The sequence below is a fragment of the Agelaius phoeniceus genome, chromosome 15 (assembly GCF_051311805.1).
Source record: "Agelaius phoeniceus isolate bAgePho1 chromosome 15, bAgePho1.hap1, whole genome shotgun sequence".
Lineage (NCBI taxonomy): Eukaryota > Metazoa > Chordata > Aves > Passeriformes > Icteridae > Agelaius > Agelaius phoeniceus.
The window spans coordinates 6824131-6839335 of record NC_135279.1 but is presented as its reverse complement, the minus strand read 5'-3'; the positions used below and the strand labels follow the sequence as shown (position 1 = coordinate 6839335).

Genomic DNA, 15205 nt, shown 5'->3' with positions numbered 1-15205 from the left:
CCAGTTACCCAGGGACACCCAGGATTAGCAGCTCCTGTCGGACACAGGGAGCCCCTTGCTCCCTGCTCTGTCTCTGGATAACCTCAGGCTGCAGCAGAAGTTCAGGGCTGTCCACAGCAGCTCTGGGGTGGGAAGTGACAGCCATCACCTGACAGTGCTGGGCAGGAAGCTCAGGGCAGGAAGGTCCAGGCTCTGCCATCTGCCCCAGCTGCAGCCCCAACAGCAGGGAGGGGACAGGAACCCCCTGACAAGAGAAGAGTTGTTCCAAAATATCTGCACAGAGGTGGCTGTTGAATCTGCTCCTGCAGTGCCCTGAAAGCCTCCAGATCCTGGAGGGGAACGGGCTGCTCCAAAGGGGGCACTTAGAGAGGCACCAGCAGGACAAGGCCCCGGGGCCAAGAGATGAGAGCATGGCTGACTGTGCTGGGGATGACTAAGAGTCATGGGAGCATGGAGAGCTCTTGGGTTTGGCCAGAAGGATGGCTGGAGACTGTGAGGGAGTCCAGAGAGAAGGAAAGGCAGCTTCTGGCCAAAGAACATTTCCCCTCAGCAGTTTTTCCTGGCAGGATGCAGGGAAGAAGAACATGAATTAGAGGCAGCATGGTGCTCTGGGGGGCTCCTGCCCAGAGCTGGGGGCTGTCAAGCAGCTGGGCCACAGGAGATGTCTGCTTGATTATTCTTTCCTCCTTTCAAGCCAAAGGGGCTTTTTAAAGGATGTTTGTTTCCCTCCTTCTTCTTTTTAAGGCTTCTTTTTTTTCCAGGAACAAATGCCAGCTCAGAGAGAACTGACTCACCAATGTGAATAAGTATTAAACCAGACAGGTTCAATAGAGAGAAGGGAAACAATCTCTCAGCCTTCTTCTCTTTGAGGGGGCCCCTTGCACAGCATCTCTGCTGGCAGTGATCCCCAGGTGACAGCCTGGACTGGGCACACCTGGGGATGCTCACTGGGACAAGCTTGGGGTCTCTCCCTCTTTTGTGTCCCTCTCTTCCTCCTGCACCCCAAATCTTACGTGCAAGCAGCAGCTCAGCCACAGGAGTGCTGCTGGAACTGCAGCTCTGAGCACAGGGCAGGGAGGCTCTCAGAGAAGCTGCAACCTTACTTTGAGCAATCTAAAGCCCAGGAGTATCTGTGGAGGCCCTGCTGGTTGTGAAAGTTGGGATGAGACTTGCTCAGTGCCTGGTAGACTGGCTGGGGAAGGGGGAATGGAGGCTGCTCTGAGCCCTGGTTGGGAGCACTGGAGGCTCAGTTGTATCCCAGGCTGGGACCCCAGCACTGAGCACAGCTGGCCACGGTGCCAAGCCTGCCTGAACTGCCCTGCAGCAGTTTGGGGACACATGTGGAGCACCTGTGTCCTGCTGGTACTGAGCTGTTGGTGCTCCACAGCTCCTGGGTTTGTCACTGCAGTCTCTCTGCTTCCCTGAGCTCCTCCATGGGGTGTCTGTCTCTTCACTGGAGAGGAGACTTGTTTTAGGGGGGGGAAATGCCCTGCTGGGGGTCCCCATGTTGTCCTGCTCGTTTCCAGCCCCAGGACCCCACCCCAGCACGGGCTGACATGCAAAAGGTCTGCTGGGTAGGGATCAGTGGGAGCCTGCAGGGTTCAGGCTGAGCTCTGTCCATTCCACCTCTCTGCTGTCCCCCAGGCCTTTGATGCAGCCTCTCTGGACAAAAGGGGATTCTTTTTCTCCCTGCTGATTCAGCTCCTGGAGAAAAATGCCCTGACTGAGCCGTGCCAGGTGACTCAGAGCATATCTGGGGAGAATCAGCCCGAGCTGGTCAGGGAGGCTGCAAACCTCCACTCTGGAAAAATGAGCAAAGGCAGCAACCCAGGAAAGGCTGGAAAAGGGAGCCTTGCTGGAACCTGGACCTGCTTGCTGCTGCACTCCATGCCTTGGACCTCTGGGTACACAGGGAGCTTCCAGGAGCTGAGGGAGGCACAACTGATGCCAGTGGGGGCTTCATTGTGAAGCCAGAAAACCGGGTCAACACTGATATGATTCAACCAAAAACCCCTCTTTGCAGCAAGCACGTGGCTCAGAGAAGGTGCAAACATCTCTGCTCTGCAGTTTGAGATGGATTTTGGGGGAGCAGTTACATTTGAGCTAGAGAGGAGAAAACTTTGGGCAAGACTCACAGGGTGCTTGTCTCTCATGGCTGGGGGACCTCAGTGCCTCTGAGAGGTGACTGGGGAAAGGGGATAGGAGGGGAGAGCACGTGGGTCTGAGGGAGTGGTGGTGTGGGGAGCCAGGATTTTGGAGTTGCAGCTTTTGAGGGCATCAGCAAATTCCTCATGTTAGAGGGAAGGAGGAGAGCTGGGCAGGGGGGCCCTGTGTGCTGCAGGGTGGCTCCTGCTGCTGCCCTGCCCTGTTGCTGTCTCCAGGCCCTCCCACTGCCCTGAGCTATCGAACTGGGTGGGAAAATCAGTGCTGTGGTACCTGCATCTCCTTCAGCCCAGCCCCTGTTCAGTTGGTCATTTCTCCTGCATGCCCACCCTGATCTGAGCACAGCCCCAGCAATGCTCCAAGGGGCCAAGCCAGTGGGGATACACATGGGAACAACTCCTGGTGTCCTTCCCTCCACCCACATGACCCACAAGCTGCACAGCCACCAGAGATGGGGCAGATCCTGCCCCTTTTCCTTACCCTGCCTCAGGGCTCAGCTGCTCCCTGCAGTGCTTCTCCCTGCCTGGCTCCCAGCTGGGCTTTCACTAAGCACTGGGGTCATGCACAGAGTATTAACATGCTTAGCTTTCACCCACCACAGGGTTAAGCTGTGTTCCCAGCCCCATCTGAGTTGTTCCCAACCAAAAGCAGGCAAATAAAGTAAGAGATGGGACTTTGCAAAATGAAAAACACCTTTATTTTTAAACTCTTTCTTTAAAAACATATTTGTAAAAGTTTACAGCATAAAAATAATCTCATGGCTATAAATGTGACATAGTACAAATCCTACAAATACAACTGTAAACCTAGAAAAGTGTTAACTCTTTGGTACCTTAGTCTGAACTCTGTTTTTCCCTTTGCCCTCGTGCTGATTTTGACAGACAGCATGGGGATAGGTGCTGCTGCTGTTCAGAAAGGCTGCAGAGGAACAGTGTGATGCCAGCAAGCCAGCACAGCAAGATGGGGAGAGGGCACACTTTGGGCAAGATTGGCAGTTCTGGTGCAATCAGCCCATGAAGGAGGAAAGAACAGGAATGATGGGACACTGCAGGCCTCCCAGCACAAGCTGCCCTTCCTGCCTCCTCCCACCCCAGGCAAGAGTCCTCACTCCAAAGTGCTGCTGGAGCAGCTCCCCTGCCTTTGCCAAAGCCAACCAGATCCACCTTGGCATTTCCCAGAGGCCTCAGGTCTCCAGGTGAAACATGGGAATCATGCTGGTAGCCCAGAAACCCGTGTGCTGGTCTATAAAAACTTATTCTTAGCAATATCTGGCCTGCTTTGGACAGGTCCTGCAGATGCCATGGTGCCTCCACTGTTACACTCACATGCAGGCAGGGCTGGGATGTGCTGCAGGAATGACCTGTGTGGCCCTGGAGCTGCCCTGGCTGCTCTCTGCCTGGCAACCACCCGAGGCAAAGGATGCCAAAAGGGCCACCAAAGGGCAACCTCTGTGCTCTCCAAGTGGGAGCACAACCAGGCTGCATCCAGGCTCCCTGATGATCCTGGAACCCGAGCTAGGCACTGAGCCCAGCCAGGGCTCCTCCTCGCACGTGTGTGTTGGAACAGGGGCTTTGTCTCCTTAGCACTCTGTGAAATCCCCTTCTCCAGATCTGCCAGCTCTGCACAGACCTTGGGCTTCCTCACAGGCAAACCCTGAGTGCTCAGTGCCCTGTATTTGTGGTGCTGTCTCCCCACAGCCCAGAGCCCTGGCTGGGAAGAAAGAGAAGAGCTGCTTCTCACTTCTGGCTGACTTCCCCTGGCTGCACATCTGCACTGCACTTCTGCCCCCATCCCCGTGGGACCCTGCCACAGCCCCCCTGGCAGGTGAACAGAGACAATTTAGTTAAAGTCCACTGTGCTCTAGATTTCACACAACACAAACAAACACTAAACGTGACACTCGCGCTTAAGGAAATAACACACTCAAACTGAGAGGGACAAAAGGATTAAAACCTGTGCACACATCAGTCTGAGGAACACCTAAATGTGGAAAGAGACACCAGAGTGCTGCATTAGTTTCTGGGATACACATATGAAATAGTGACTGGCAGTAGGATTATGCATATACTGGTTCTGATAACAATGTAACAGTTGTAGAGTAAAATATAATCTACAAATAAAAAGATATTGCACTAGAGATGGGCCCAAGCTGTGGCATGTGTTCCTTCATGGGGGGCTCAGTTTGGATCCACCTCTAAACACAAAGACACACCCAAACAAAAATACTGATTATCAGAACAGAAAACCCAGTGGGACCGGTTCCCTTCAGAGTCTCACTGGAGAAATGATGGCTACAAAACTGATGGGCCCAGAACAGGCAAACCTTTCTCCTGGCCCTCACCTGCCAGGCCATGCAGGGACTGGAGCAGAGAGAGAGGGAGTATGGGGCTGGATCTGTCATGCCCAGCTCTGCCAGGCCCTCTCTTGGAGGGATGCTTAGCAAAATATGTTGGCTTTGTCCAGCTGCCAGCTTGTCCCTGGCTGAGAAGGTCTGGTCACTGCAACTTGCTAAAGGTGCTGTGAAAGGTTGAGTAAGGACAGGAAAATACCACAAAGTGCAAGACTCAGCCCTTAAAATCATGGGCCAAGGGCAAGTATTTGGTCATATTCCTCTGGAGTGCAGAGTGTACCATTTTGCAAAGTCTGGCGCACCTACTTTGAGAAGGAATAGGGAGGTGAGAGTAGCATCTCAGCAGCAGCCAGAACAGATTTTGATGCAAATAATAATTGCAGTAAATCTACAAAAGGGACAAAATGCAATAGGCATTCAAATATAGCTAATGCCCAGCTAATAGGACAGGATACCTGAGCTCCCCCAGCAGGGAGATCTCCCCTTCCAGGACTGTGGAAACTATTTGATAGTGGGAAATTAGTAATTTAACTAGCAATTAAATCTGTACAAGATGAAGTTTAGAACAGGATTTTTGAAATAAGCAAATGGCCAAAGGGAAAGTGAGAAGGTGTTAATTGATGGGAAGTCTTTGGGCTGGAGGGAGGTAGTAAAAGTATCTCTCTCAGATTGCTCTGGTTGCTAGAAGTATCTAATATTTTTATTAGTCAGTCCAGCCCAAAAATAACAGTTTGTTAACAAAATTTGCTGATGACCCAATGTCTGGAACAGCAGGGAGTATCTTGGTTAGTAATGCTGGAAGTGTAGAAAGACGTAGGTGCCTAGATTGGTCAGAGGATGACTCCAAGCTCTCAGTATGTTGTGGCTGGGAAAAAGCCAAAATTATCCAAAGCTACACCAGATAAGTTGAGACCAGCACAGGCCAGAACTGATAATACCCTGTGTGAGGTGTAGGTTTGACCTCACCTGGAGTACTGGGTACTTCTGGTCACCTTTGGTAGAGAAGGGTGAATTAAAAATGGAGCTGGTGCAGACAGGGGCTGTTGGGATAATCTGATGTGCCATCCTCTGGGCTCAAGTTGCAGTGACACAGATCCTACCAAGCACCTTACATGTTAAAAAAAAAAAAATCAAGTGATCTGACCCAAAGGATCTCATAAATTACTGCTTCTCTGCAGTGAGGATTATTTAATGAACTGTGGCCATAGGAGATGGCTCCTTCATTACAAGCAGGAGGAAACAGAGGATGGAAAAACAGTTGTCATTCACAGTATGTTTCCTATGGATGGTGGGGAATCTGACCACATAGGCTGAAAATATCCTCTGCTGGCTGCCAATAAAAGTGCTATTTCTTATGTTCACATTTTACCAAGGACATCAGCCCACAAAACACCTACTCCTCCTTTAGCTGCATAAATGGCAGAACTGGAATGGTAGAAAACTTTAAACAGAAGCTGTTCTGCTGGGGATTTCTGACAGAAGTTCCATATTTTTTTAAAAATTATTAAATTCTCAGTGGCTCTGAGGTGGCAGAAGCCCAGCAAGATGCTGACTGAATTTCTGATTTTGTAAACCTGCCTGTGCAGTTCTTGTAGGATGCACAGAGAGATGTGCATGAGTAGGGCAATGAAGAGTTAATGGGAGCAGGGGACAAGCAGTGAACAGAGCTCTGTGTGAAGTGAAACTCATTTCAGAGAAAAACCTGCTGTCTTCTGTGGTGTCAGAGCTGTGGTTTGGGGGGTCCAGCTTTCATCTCTGCAGAGGTGGGGCTCACAACTGATTTCCCAAGCCTGGTGCCCCTCCTGCTTTGGGTCTGCTCATTCAGTGCCAGCTGAGAGCACAAGAAGCCCCTGACCCATCTGTGAGAAGTGGGGAAGGAGGGCAGAAGCAGGGGGAGCCCATTTAGTTTACAAAACACTCACCAAGAGAAGGGAATCCTCTCTGATTCCTCTTGCCCTGCTTGGTTCCCTGTGACATTTCACAGCCCTGGCAGGCTGCAAGTGGCTCTGCCTGACCCCAGAAGGTGGCAGGGTGTGAGATACAGCTCAGCTGTGACCAAGGAGCTTCCCAGCCTCTCTCCCTCTCTTTCTTTGGAGCTATCCCTGGGTTGGTGTCCTGGTATCCTTATTTCTGCCCATAATCTTGCTGTGACTCAGGAGGGAAGGGTGAGCCCTCCCATCCTGAGAAGGGGTGTTTGGGTGAACAGTTTATCAAAGGTGAGCCTTTGCTTCCCAAAGATAAAGCACAAGGATTCTGCAGCTGGCGTGGTTATATGATTTCCCAGCAGATGAACTGGGTGTAGTGGCAGTAGATTAATGAATAACCATATTGCTTCCTTATACTGGCCCTGGCTAGTGGATTAATATATTTGTTCCCTTTAAATCTTCAATGGAGAATAATTAGCTTAGTGTCCACACAGACAACACGAACAACAGTGACTGCCCTCCTTGCTTCTATAACCAAGTCATTGTGAGGGCATTTGGAGCTCCTGGCATGTCCCTGGGGCTCCTGGTGCCACGCTGGGCACAGAAGGGTGTGACAGCCTCCAGGGGGATGCAGAGCTGTGCCCCAGAGCTGTGAACACCTGTAGTGCTTGTGATGCTCCATCCACCATGGAAGCACTGCCAAGAGAGGAAAATGGTATTTCTGTACCTCCCAGACACTGGCTGGCCTCTTCAGGCTTGGAGGAGAATCCAATGTACTCCTGACCTCCAGCAGCTGAAGGCTGGCGTTGCAGGTCCTCTACACCCCAGCAATGGGCTCCAGGTGGATGATCTGTCCCAGTGGCATTTCACAGAACCACGGTGTGGCTGGTGCTGAGACCATCAGAGAAGTGCTGGTGCAGAGGAGACGAAACTCTGTGCCATAGAGGAGGAAGAGGCTGGAGTGTCATCTTAGCAATGCAGAAAGTGGCCTCTCATGGAGATCCAACCATGTCTTCCACTTGAAAAGGTGTTGGTCTGTGAGATGTCTCCCTCCTGCAGTGGTTTGATCATTGAGGAGGATGTGGCAGTGATCTAGAGGGTGTCTGGCACTGAGCCACCTCTTTTTAAGGGGGAAGGGGATGACAGTGGGGAAAAGTCTTTAATTCCCCACCCAGCACTGGGAGACAGGAGGGAAGGAGGAATGCTGGGGCAGGTGGGGATGTCCTGATGTACAAGCACAAGCATGGCTCTCTGTGACATCTGGGTCAGCCCCCTCAGCTGGCCTCTCCATAGGGAGATGCAAAGTCAGCCCAGCTCTGACTACAGGAAACTCTCCTCCACTTCTTGGTGTCCTGTGGTTGGCTCCTGGCAGCCTGGTTGTGGGTCAGATTCCTGCTCCTCGTCCTGCTGGAGGCCCAGAGGGCTGTCACAGGATATTGTAGATGATGTGTTGGCCTCGTTCAACATAGAGCTGAAGAGAGACAAGAGGGAGAGAGAAATGAGTGTCTTGTCCCAGGTCTGTGGGTGGGAGAGGATTCCCAGAAACTGGGAAGGTTTTGAGTTCCCAGCAGCCCCACTCTATGTGAGTAGCTTCCCCCAGTGGAACAGACCATACCAGGTGGGTCTATCCAGCCCTCAAACACAACACATGGCTGGGTGGGTTCTACAGAACGTGGTTCCCTGCCTGCTCCCCTCCCTGTAAGTGGGGCTGCTTGTCCTCAGCTGTGCTGGGTGACGTGCAGGGATGTGACACTGTGCCCTATCTTAGCTCATGCCCCAGCTCCTCTGGTTCATCTCCACCCTTGTGGGCTCATGCAGGTCACAGCACCTCAGATGGGGTGACACTGCCCTCCTTCTCTCCCAGTATACCCATCCCTAGTCTGTGCCTCAACAGAGCATCCCCATTTTCTCCTGAGGTCCCCGTTTCAGATTTGGACAGCCGGAGCAAAGGACAATGCTCAGGAGCAATGTTCTTACCTGGCCCTGCTGATGGAGGCCTCCTGGGGGAGGTCAGAGCTCCCCTCAGGTTTGGGGTCGGGAAGGGGGATGATGTAGTCGTTCTCCCCCCCGTGCTGGTGCACGGCTGTGTAGAGGATGTGGCTGCTGGGGGAGCCGGCAGCCAGGCGGGCGTTGTTCAGCACGGGAACCGCGGGTCTGGTGCGCACGACCGCGGGGTGGTCGCTCTTCATGAACTCCTCATCCACCTGCTGGTACCTCTGCTCCCACAGGAGGTGACCAAAGAAAGGGAGAGGTTTTGTGAGTGGGGAGAATGCACTCATGTTGGGTTTCCTTGTCCTGCCTGCCAGGTTTTCCTAGAGGGGCTGGTATCTCCTAGCTGGGTTCAGCTGCTCTTACTCCAAGAAAGATAGGCCATGGACCTTTCCTAAGGGAGAGGTCAGTGGCACAACTTCACAGCTCCAAAATACCACACAGTTGGAGGCAGGATTTTGATCTGCTGCCAGTTCTGATTTCTGCAGTTGCTGAGTTACCAGCTGCCTGTCTGGCGATGCAGTTGTCTCAGCAATGTTCCTGGGATGCCCAAACCACCTTCACTGGCTGCTCCAACTACTGCAGCCTTGGTCACAGCAAAATCCTCTGCCATGATGAATGCCCACATGTCACATTGTGTGTTCTCTGTTCTCTCACTCTTGATGAGGTTGCTGACTTGCACAACCTGACCAAAGACTCCTGAAGAAAGTCCAGACCAGACTAAAGACTGGTCTCCAAAGCCTGACTGAGGGCCCTCACCAAGGCACTGACCCCCTTCTGTCCCTCCAGCACAGGGTCCTTTGGACATACCTTCCTGTAGCAGTCCACCAGGAGGTTTCCCATAAGCACCACCAGCTGTGAGAAGGATGGCCTGATCTCAAACTTCTCCTCCCAGCACTTCTGCATGATGCTGTAGCTGCCAAGAGGGAAAGGAGAACACTGAGTCAGCAGGTGAGGAAAACAGGTAGAAATGCTTCTGTGGCATGTAGAGCACATCCAGGGGAAACACATATTGACAGCACTTACATCTCATCAGAGGCGTGGGTGGGTTTGGACATCCGATAGCCACGTTTGATGGCGTTGTAGAACTGTTCATTCATGGGCAGCTCAGGGTATGGAGTCCCTCCTGGGGGTAAAGGGAGAGCAGGAATTAGGCTGCAGGATTGCCTGCCACCCTCCAGCCAACATGCATTTCACACCAAGGTTTTCTTATTTCTTTACCTTTCTTGTTTCAGTTCACTTCCAAATGCAACGTGAGCATGGGGAAGAAGGAGACAGGGAATGAAGTGCTACTCTGACTGGCAAAGTAGGGACTTGGAGGTTAGAAATGCATTTTTGTTGTTTTAGAAGGGATCCTGCTAACATGTTATCAGAACTACAGACACCACCATGACCTCCAGGGCACTCACCTAGGGTGAATATCTCCCAAAGCAGAATCCCAAAAGACCACACATCGCTCAGGGTAGTGTAGAGGTTGTTGAAGATGCTCTCTGGAGCCATCCACTTAAGGGGCAAGAAGGTCTAAGAGAGAATCAAAAATGAAACAAGAAGAGAGTCAGCTCTACCCACAGCAGTTGTTTTAACAGATAAGAGCCTGACGACCAAATTACAAGCAAAGAAGAGCCTTCAGATCTGCCTGTGAGTCCAACACATCTGTTGACATCTGCTGTCAGTCAGTTCTGGGAGGGACCAGTTGCCTCTTTATTTGTGCAGAACAGACCCAGCAGGCAGGAGGAAAGAATGGATGTGTTGTGTCCATTTCCATCCCAGCCTGCCATGATGAATGCACACATGTCACAGTGTGTGTTCTCTGTTCCCTCACTCTCAATGAGGCCACTGACTTGCACAACCTGACTTTGGAAACCTGAGACCAGGCTGGAGGAGGCTAAGGGGTGACCAGAAAAGAGCCATCCAGCTTCTCTTCTGTTCTTATTCACTCAGAGTAATAAAAATGAAAGCCTCACTTGTCCAGCTTGTATGCAGAACTGGCTGCTGCTCCTGGGATTTGCTTGCACAATGAATACCAAAATAATCTCCAGGAAGGATTGCAAAGGGGCTCAGTTTCATTTCCCATTTTGGACAGGAAACCAGCTATGTCAAGGCTGGACTGAAAACCCCAACCCCTCTGGGGGAGGGTCCCCCTGACCAAGCTCTGAGTATCTGTTTGACAGCACGTGGGAGAAAGCATGAGAGAGCTTTGCAGATTAGATAAAGGTGGGGGTTTAAGGCACCTGTCTCCATTCTCAGCCTCAGTTTCTCTGGGAATTACATGGCCTGTTTTGCTTGGGATTGGAGATTCACAAATGCCTCAGGGCTGGAGTGGATAGGCTGTTGTTAAAATCACAGGGAAATGCTTTCTGGCAAAGATCAATTACAGCTTTATCCTCCCCTGCGTTGAAAGATTGGAGACATCTCTCTGGAAAGTAGCTGCTTGCAAGAAAACACTTCTTCTTAACTTGTGGTCTAGTGGTTAGAGCAGAATCCTGTGAATCTCTTCCCAGAGTGGTCAGTGAGTCACTACAGCCCTACCAAGCTGCCTAACCTTGCCCTCTTCCTGCCTGAAGCTCAGGACCACACTCAGTGCTGGCAGGATGCAGCACTGCTGCTGTGATCAGGACAGTGTACAGGGGACAATCCTGAGTTTTGCTACTTCAGGTTCTTCTGTAAAGAGCCAGGAGATGGGGACAAGCAATTCTGCTACTTGACAGTGTGCAGAGCAAACAAAGTGAAGGATGGTTGGCTGTTGACATCATCTCCTGAGAGTCCTGCTCTGTCACCATTTCTGGGCACAGTGGTGGACAGGTGGCTCACAGGGGGACTATGTAGGGGGTGCCAGGCCCAGAGCCCTGGGAAGAAGGAGCTTGCAAGGCTCACATTGGTACTCACACTGCCTTTGGAGATATAGTTGGAATCCCTCATGATGTCCCTCGCCAGGCCAAAGTCACAGATCTTCACCAGCTTCCCCTCACAGATGAGGACATTCCTGGCAGCCAGGTCACGGTGCACACACTGCAGGGGGGACACAGAGCACTGTCACTGTGAGGAGCCTTCACACAGCCTGAGAACACAGCCCAGCTCCAGCACCAGCCCACGCCTGGGGCTGCAGGGACAGGAGGCACCTCACGCCATTTCAGGTGTCTCCTTCACCTCTGGGGACAATCATGGCTCCACCACCAGCAGAGCTAACACCTTTTTGCTGTTTGCCTGGACTGCTTCCTCCGTGACAGCATCAGCCATGCAGATCCAGCAGGGGAACCTGACCAGCCCAGGAGAGAGGGGATTGCCAGGGCTGGACCCAGCGAGGGGACTTGGTGGGCTGGGAGGAGGGGGTGTCTCTATCTCTGTTTGGACAACCCAGCCCAGCAGCCTGAACACATCTGAGTTACACCAGCCTGGCTTGTGCCTCCTAGTCTGCCAGCATGATGGATGTTTTCTGTATGAGCAGCCCTGACATTTGCTGTGGGAGCACTGAGCATGCACTTCTAGGGATCAGACTGTCTGGCTGGGGGCACAGAGCCAGGAATTTCTCTCTGCATTGATGCCATTGACGCCTTCTGTTAGCTCTGCCCTGTGTGATGCTTCACACAATCCAACTTTATTACTGCCTGCCCTGGGCTAAGCCAGACCTTAGGAAGCCCAGAGCCTAGACCTCCACGGTGGCTTAATTTCCACTGAACAAGCACTTCTGATGAGCTCTGGGGTGCTCAGAGCATGCAGTGCAATAAGGGTGTCTAGGAAGAGTAGTTGCTTGCTGCAGAGTGCCTTGTGCTTTAGCTCCCTGCAGGCTGTTTGGTCATCCCAGTAAACAGGGATGATATAATGCCACAGCTGTGCTGAACACGGCTCAGGAGGAGCAAGAGTCAGGGAATTTCAGGTCTGAAGCTCAGTGTGAGCCAGGGTTAGCTGTCACATGCAAATACAGTCATGCTGATCTCCAGGACTGTGTTTCCAAAGGGAAGTGGTCAGCAGCTCTTCAATTGCACAGCCACTTATCCCACAAGGAGTTTGGCACAGACAGAGGGACAGTGGGAGGAAGCCGACCGCAGGACATGGCAGAAAACACACTGCTGGCCACCACAACAGACCAGCCAGCATACATACATTTTTGGAAGCCAGGAACTCCATCCCATTGGCCACCTGGAAGCTGAAGCCCACCAAGTCCATATAGCTGAGGAGTGGAGACTCATTTATCAGTGTCACCCGGTCTGTCCTTTCAGGAGCTGGAGGGCAAGCAGAGATGGATGTTGGTGTTATCAACATCAGAGATGGATGTTGGTGTCACCCAGCACACTGGTGAGCCTCCCAGTAGTGAGAGGACACACTGGGGAATGCTCTGCCTCCAGCAACAAAGGGACACATCTGGGAGCTCTCATTGTGAGGACATCTAGCACTGCTTCTGGACAAGTCCCAGAAGTGACCTTAGCAAGCAAAGGCATCCAGCACCCAAAGCACCTCTCCCTCCTGCTGTGGCCAGGCTGTTACCTGAGGGGGAGTAGCTGTCCAGCTCATAGGGGGTGCCATAGTTAGAGGACTCGATGTCAGCATACTTGACTTCACCCTTCATGTCAGACATGGGCACATAGTCCAGGGAATCATCCTTGCTCATGTCCATGTAGCCCCCGTCACTCTCGACAGACATGGAGAGGTGGCTGTGGGGGGAAGAGAAGAGGCTGCTCAGGTCCAGAGGAGAGGAGGAGACATGAGGGCTGGGGGCAGTGATCTGTGAGTCTGAAATTCCCAAACCCTCAGCCCCAGCACCGAAATTTCCCACACAGCTGGCAAAGAAGCCCTGCATCATGGATGAAGTGGTGTGCAAATGGCAGAGTGCTTAGGAAGACCTCAGCTGCCTTCAGGCAGAAAGGGCAGGGGGGAGCTGTAACACTGCTCTATTTCACTATTGTTTTGCTATGTTGGAAGGAAGTGCTGCTTTCTAACTTCCCAGGGGAACATTTCTCTGCACTGCTGTGCCTGCATCCCTTACAGCTGGCAAACAGATAAAGGACCATTTCCCTTTCCTTGTGACACCTCTTGTGCAATTGCCCTCCTTTAGCACTTCTCCCTTAGGCTCAGTAGCAACTCAACCTGCCCTGGAAATGCACAGCTGAGATCTCCAGTGGTTCAGACATGCTGGAAAACCCTGTGTCTCTGCACTCACTGCATGGCTATGGTTATGCAAATAAAGTTAATGGTGCCAGGAAATATTCCCAACTGGCATGGAGCAGCTGGCATGTGTGCTAGCAAACTCAGGCTCTGTTTGCTAACTCCTCTCTGTCAGGAGCTGCTTGGAGGTCACTGGTTGGCACGTGGGCTGGTCTAAGAAGGTAACAGAGGAGCCAGCTGTGTCCCAGTGCTGGGCCAGTGTTTATTTCACTGCTCTGGAGAAATGCAGGATCCTTCCTGAGAGTACCAGCTGTTGTAGTGTGTTTTTATGTTTTATAATGGTTCTGTCTTTGTATCCCCTTATTTTCCCCAAATGGTTTACCTCAGATTGTATCCCCTCCCTCTACCTGTGTGATCCCTTTCCTTTGCTGAGATCATCCTCAAATCCCCACCCTGGCTCTCTGTCAGTCACTCAGCATCCCATCCCCTCCATCTAGAACTTTCGGTCCAGGACATCGAGTGATTAGCCAGAAGCTGGGGTCAACCCCCCAGGTGTTATCCCATACGCTGTCCTAAATGTCCATTTCCCAGTACCCATCCCTTAATTTTTCTTATTGGTCAGTAAAATGTTATCTACTTTAGGTTACCACCTCCCTTTAAATGTAACCTTGGCGCCTCTCCCGGAGCTCTCAGCAGGAGCCCCCTGAGGTTGTAGGGGCTCCCCGGAGCTCCTGAAATAAACCTTGCATTAACCTCTGCTAAGAGTCGACCCCTTCATCTTCCACCGTTGTTCCAGCATCTCCTTTGCTGCAGGCATCAGCCTGGCTGCCTTCTGTACCCCCAGGAACCAGCCTGGCTGCCTTTGGTACCCCCGGGGATGGGGATCAGCCTGGATGCCCTCTGTGCCCCCGGGGATGGGGATCAGCCTGGATGCCCTCTGTGCCCCCGGGGATGGGGATCAGCCCGGCTGCCCTCTGTGCCCCCGGGGATGGGGACCAGCCTCGCTGCCTTTGGTACCCCCGGGGCACAGGGGAGCGCCCCCCTCGCTGTCCACCGTGTCGGGGCTGGCCAGGGTTCCCTCAGTGGCACTCAGAGGGACTCAGTGGCACTCAGACAGACCAGCACACAGCCTCCCTCCGTGATGGGGCCAGGACGGGGCGGGCAGCAGGGAGGAGGAGAGAGCTGCTTTCCCGTACCTGTGCACAGGGTCCTCCTTGGGGGTGTTCCCGTAGAGCTCCGCCTCTCGCCGCGCCTTGTCCCCGCAGGCCTGCAGGAAGGTGTGCTTGTTGCGGTGCAGGTAATCCACCAGGTCCCCGTAGCGGCAGTACTCCGTGATGATGTAGATGGGTCCTGGTGGGACACAACACCGGCATCAGCCCTGCCTTGGCCATCCTGGCCGTGAATTTCACTGCACAAGGATATTACCAGACTGCAGGGTGTCAAGGCAGGGCCAAAGGGAAAAGCCACTTTTCTGGTACTGAGCATTTTTTGGCATTTGAAATTTGTGTTTGTGGAGGGAGGTGGAGGTTAAGACACACATGCCTTCCCAGTTTCAATCAGGTTGGAAGAAAGGTGTTCAGAGTCCCACATGGTTTTCTTAGGAGAAGGTTGAATCATTTGGAACCAGAAAACAGGTTGAATCATTTGGAACCAGAAAACAGGAATTACTCTATCTAAG

The 15205-nt window shown here is 52.3% G+C and overlaps 1 protein-coding gene across 3 annotated transcripts in view; it reads right to left on the bottom strand.

Moving 5' to 3' along the window:
* Positions 1 to 2837: 2837 nt before the first annotated feature.
* PDGFRB (platelet derived growth factor receptor beta) overlaps positions 2838 to 15205 on the bottom strand; it is a 33184-nt gene continuing 20816 nt past the window's right edge. For 2 of the 3 annotated variants that reach the window (XM_077186389.1, XM_077186390.1), the window contains exons 15-23: positions 14724 to 14877; positions 12910 to 13076; positions 12529 to 12647; positions 11314 to 11436; positions 9837 to 9948; positions 9454 to 9553; positions 9238 to 9343; positions 8416 to 8654; positions 2838 to 7909 (exon numbers count right to left, since the gene is read on the bottom strand). In XM_077186389.1, the coding sequence (XP_077042504.1) occupies positions 7759 to 7909; positions 8416 to 8654; positions 9238 to 9343; positions 9454 to 9553; positions 9837 to 9948; positions 11314 to 11436; positions 12529 to 12647; positions 12910 to 13076; positions 14724 to 14877 (1271 nt within the window). In that variant the 3' untranslated portion in view covers positions 2838 to 7758. Of the gene's footprint in view, positions 7910 to 8415; positions 8655 to 9237; positions 9344 to 9453; positions 9554 to 9648; positions 9667 to 9836; positions 9949 to 11313; positions 11437 to 12528; positions 12648 to 12909; positions 13077 to 14723; positions 14878 to 15205 lie in introns of those variants that run through there. The other variant, XM_077186391.1, reaches the window with a different exon arrangement.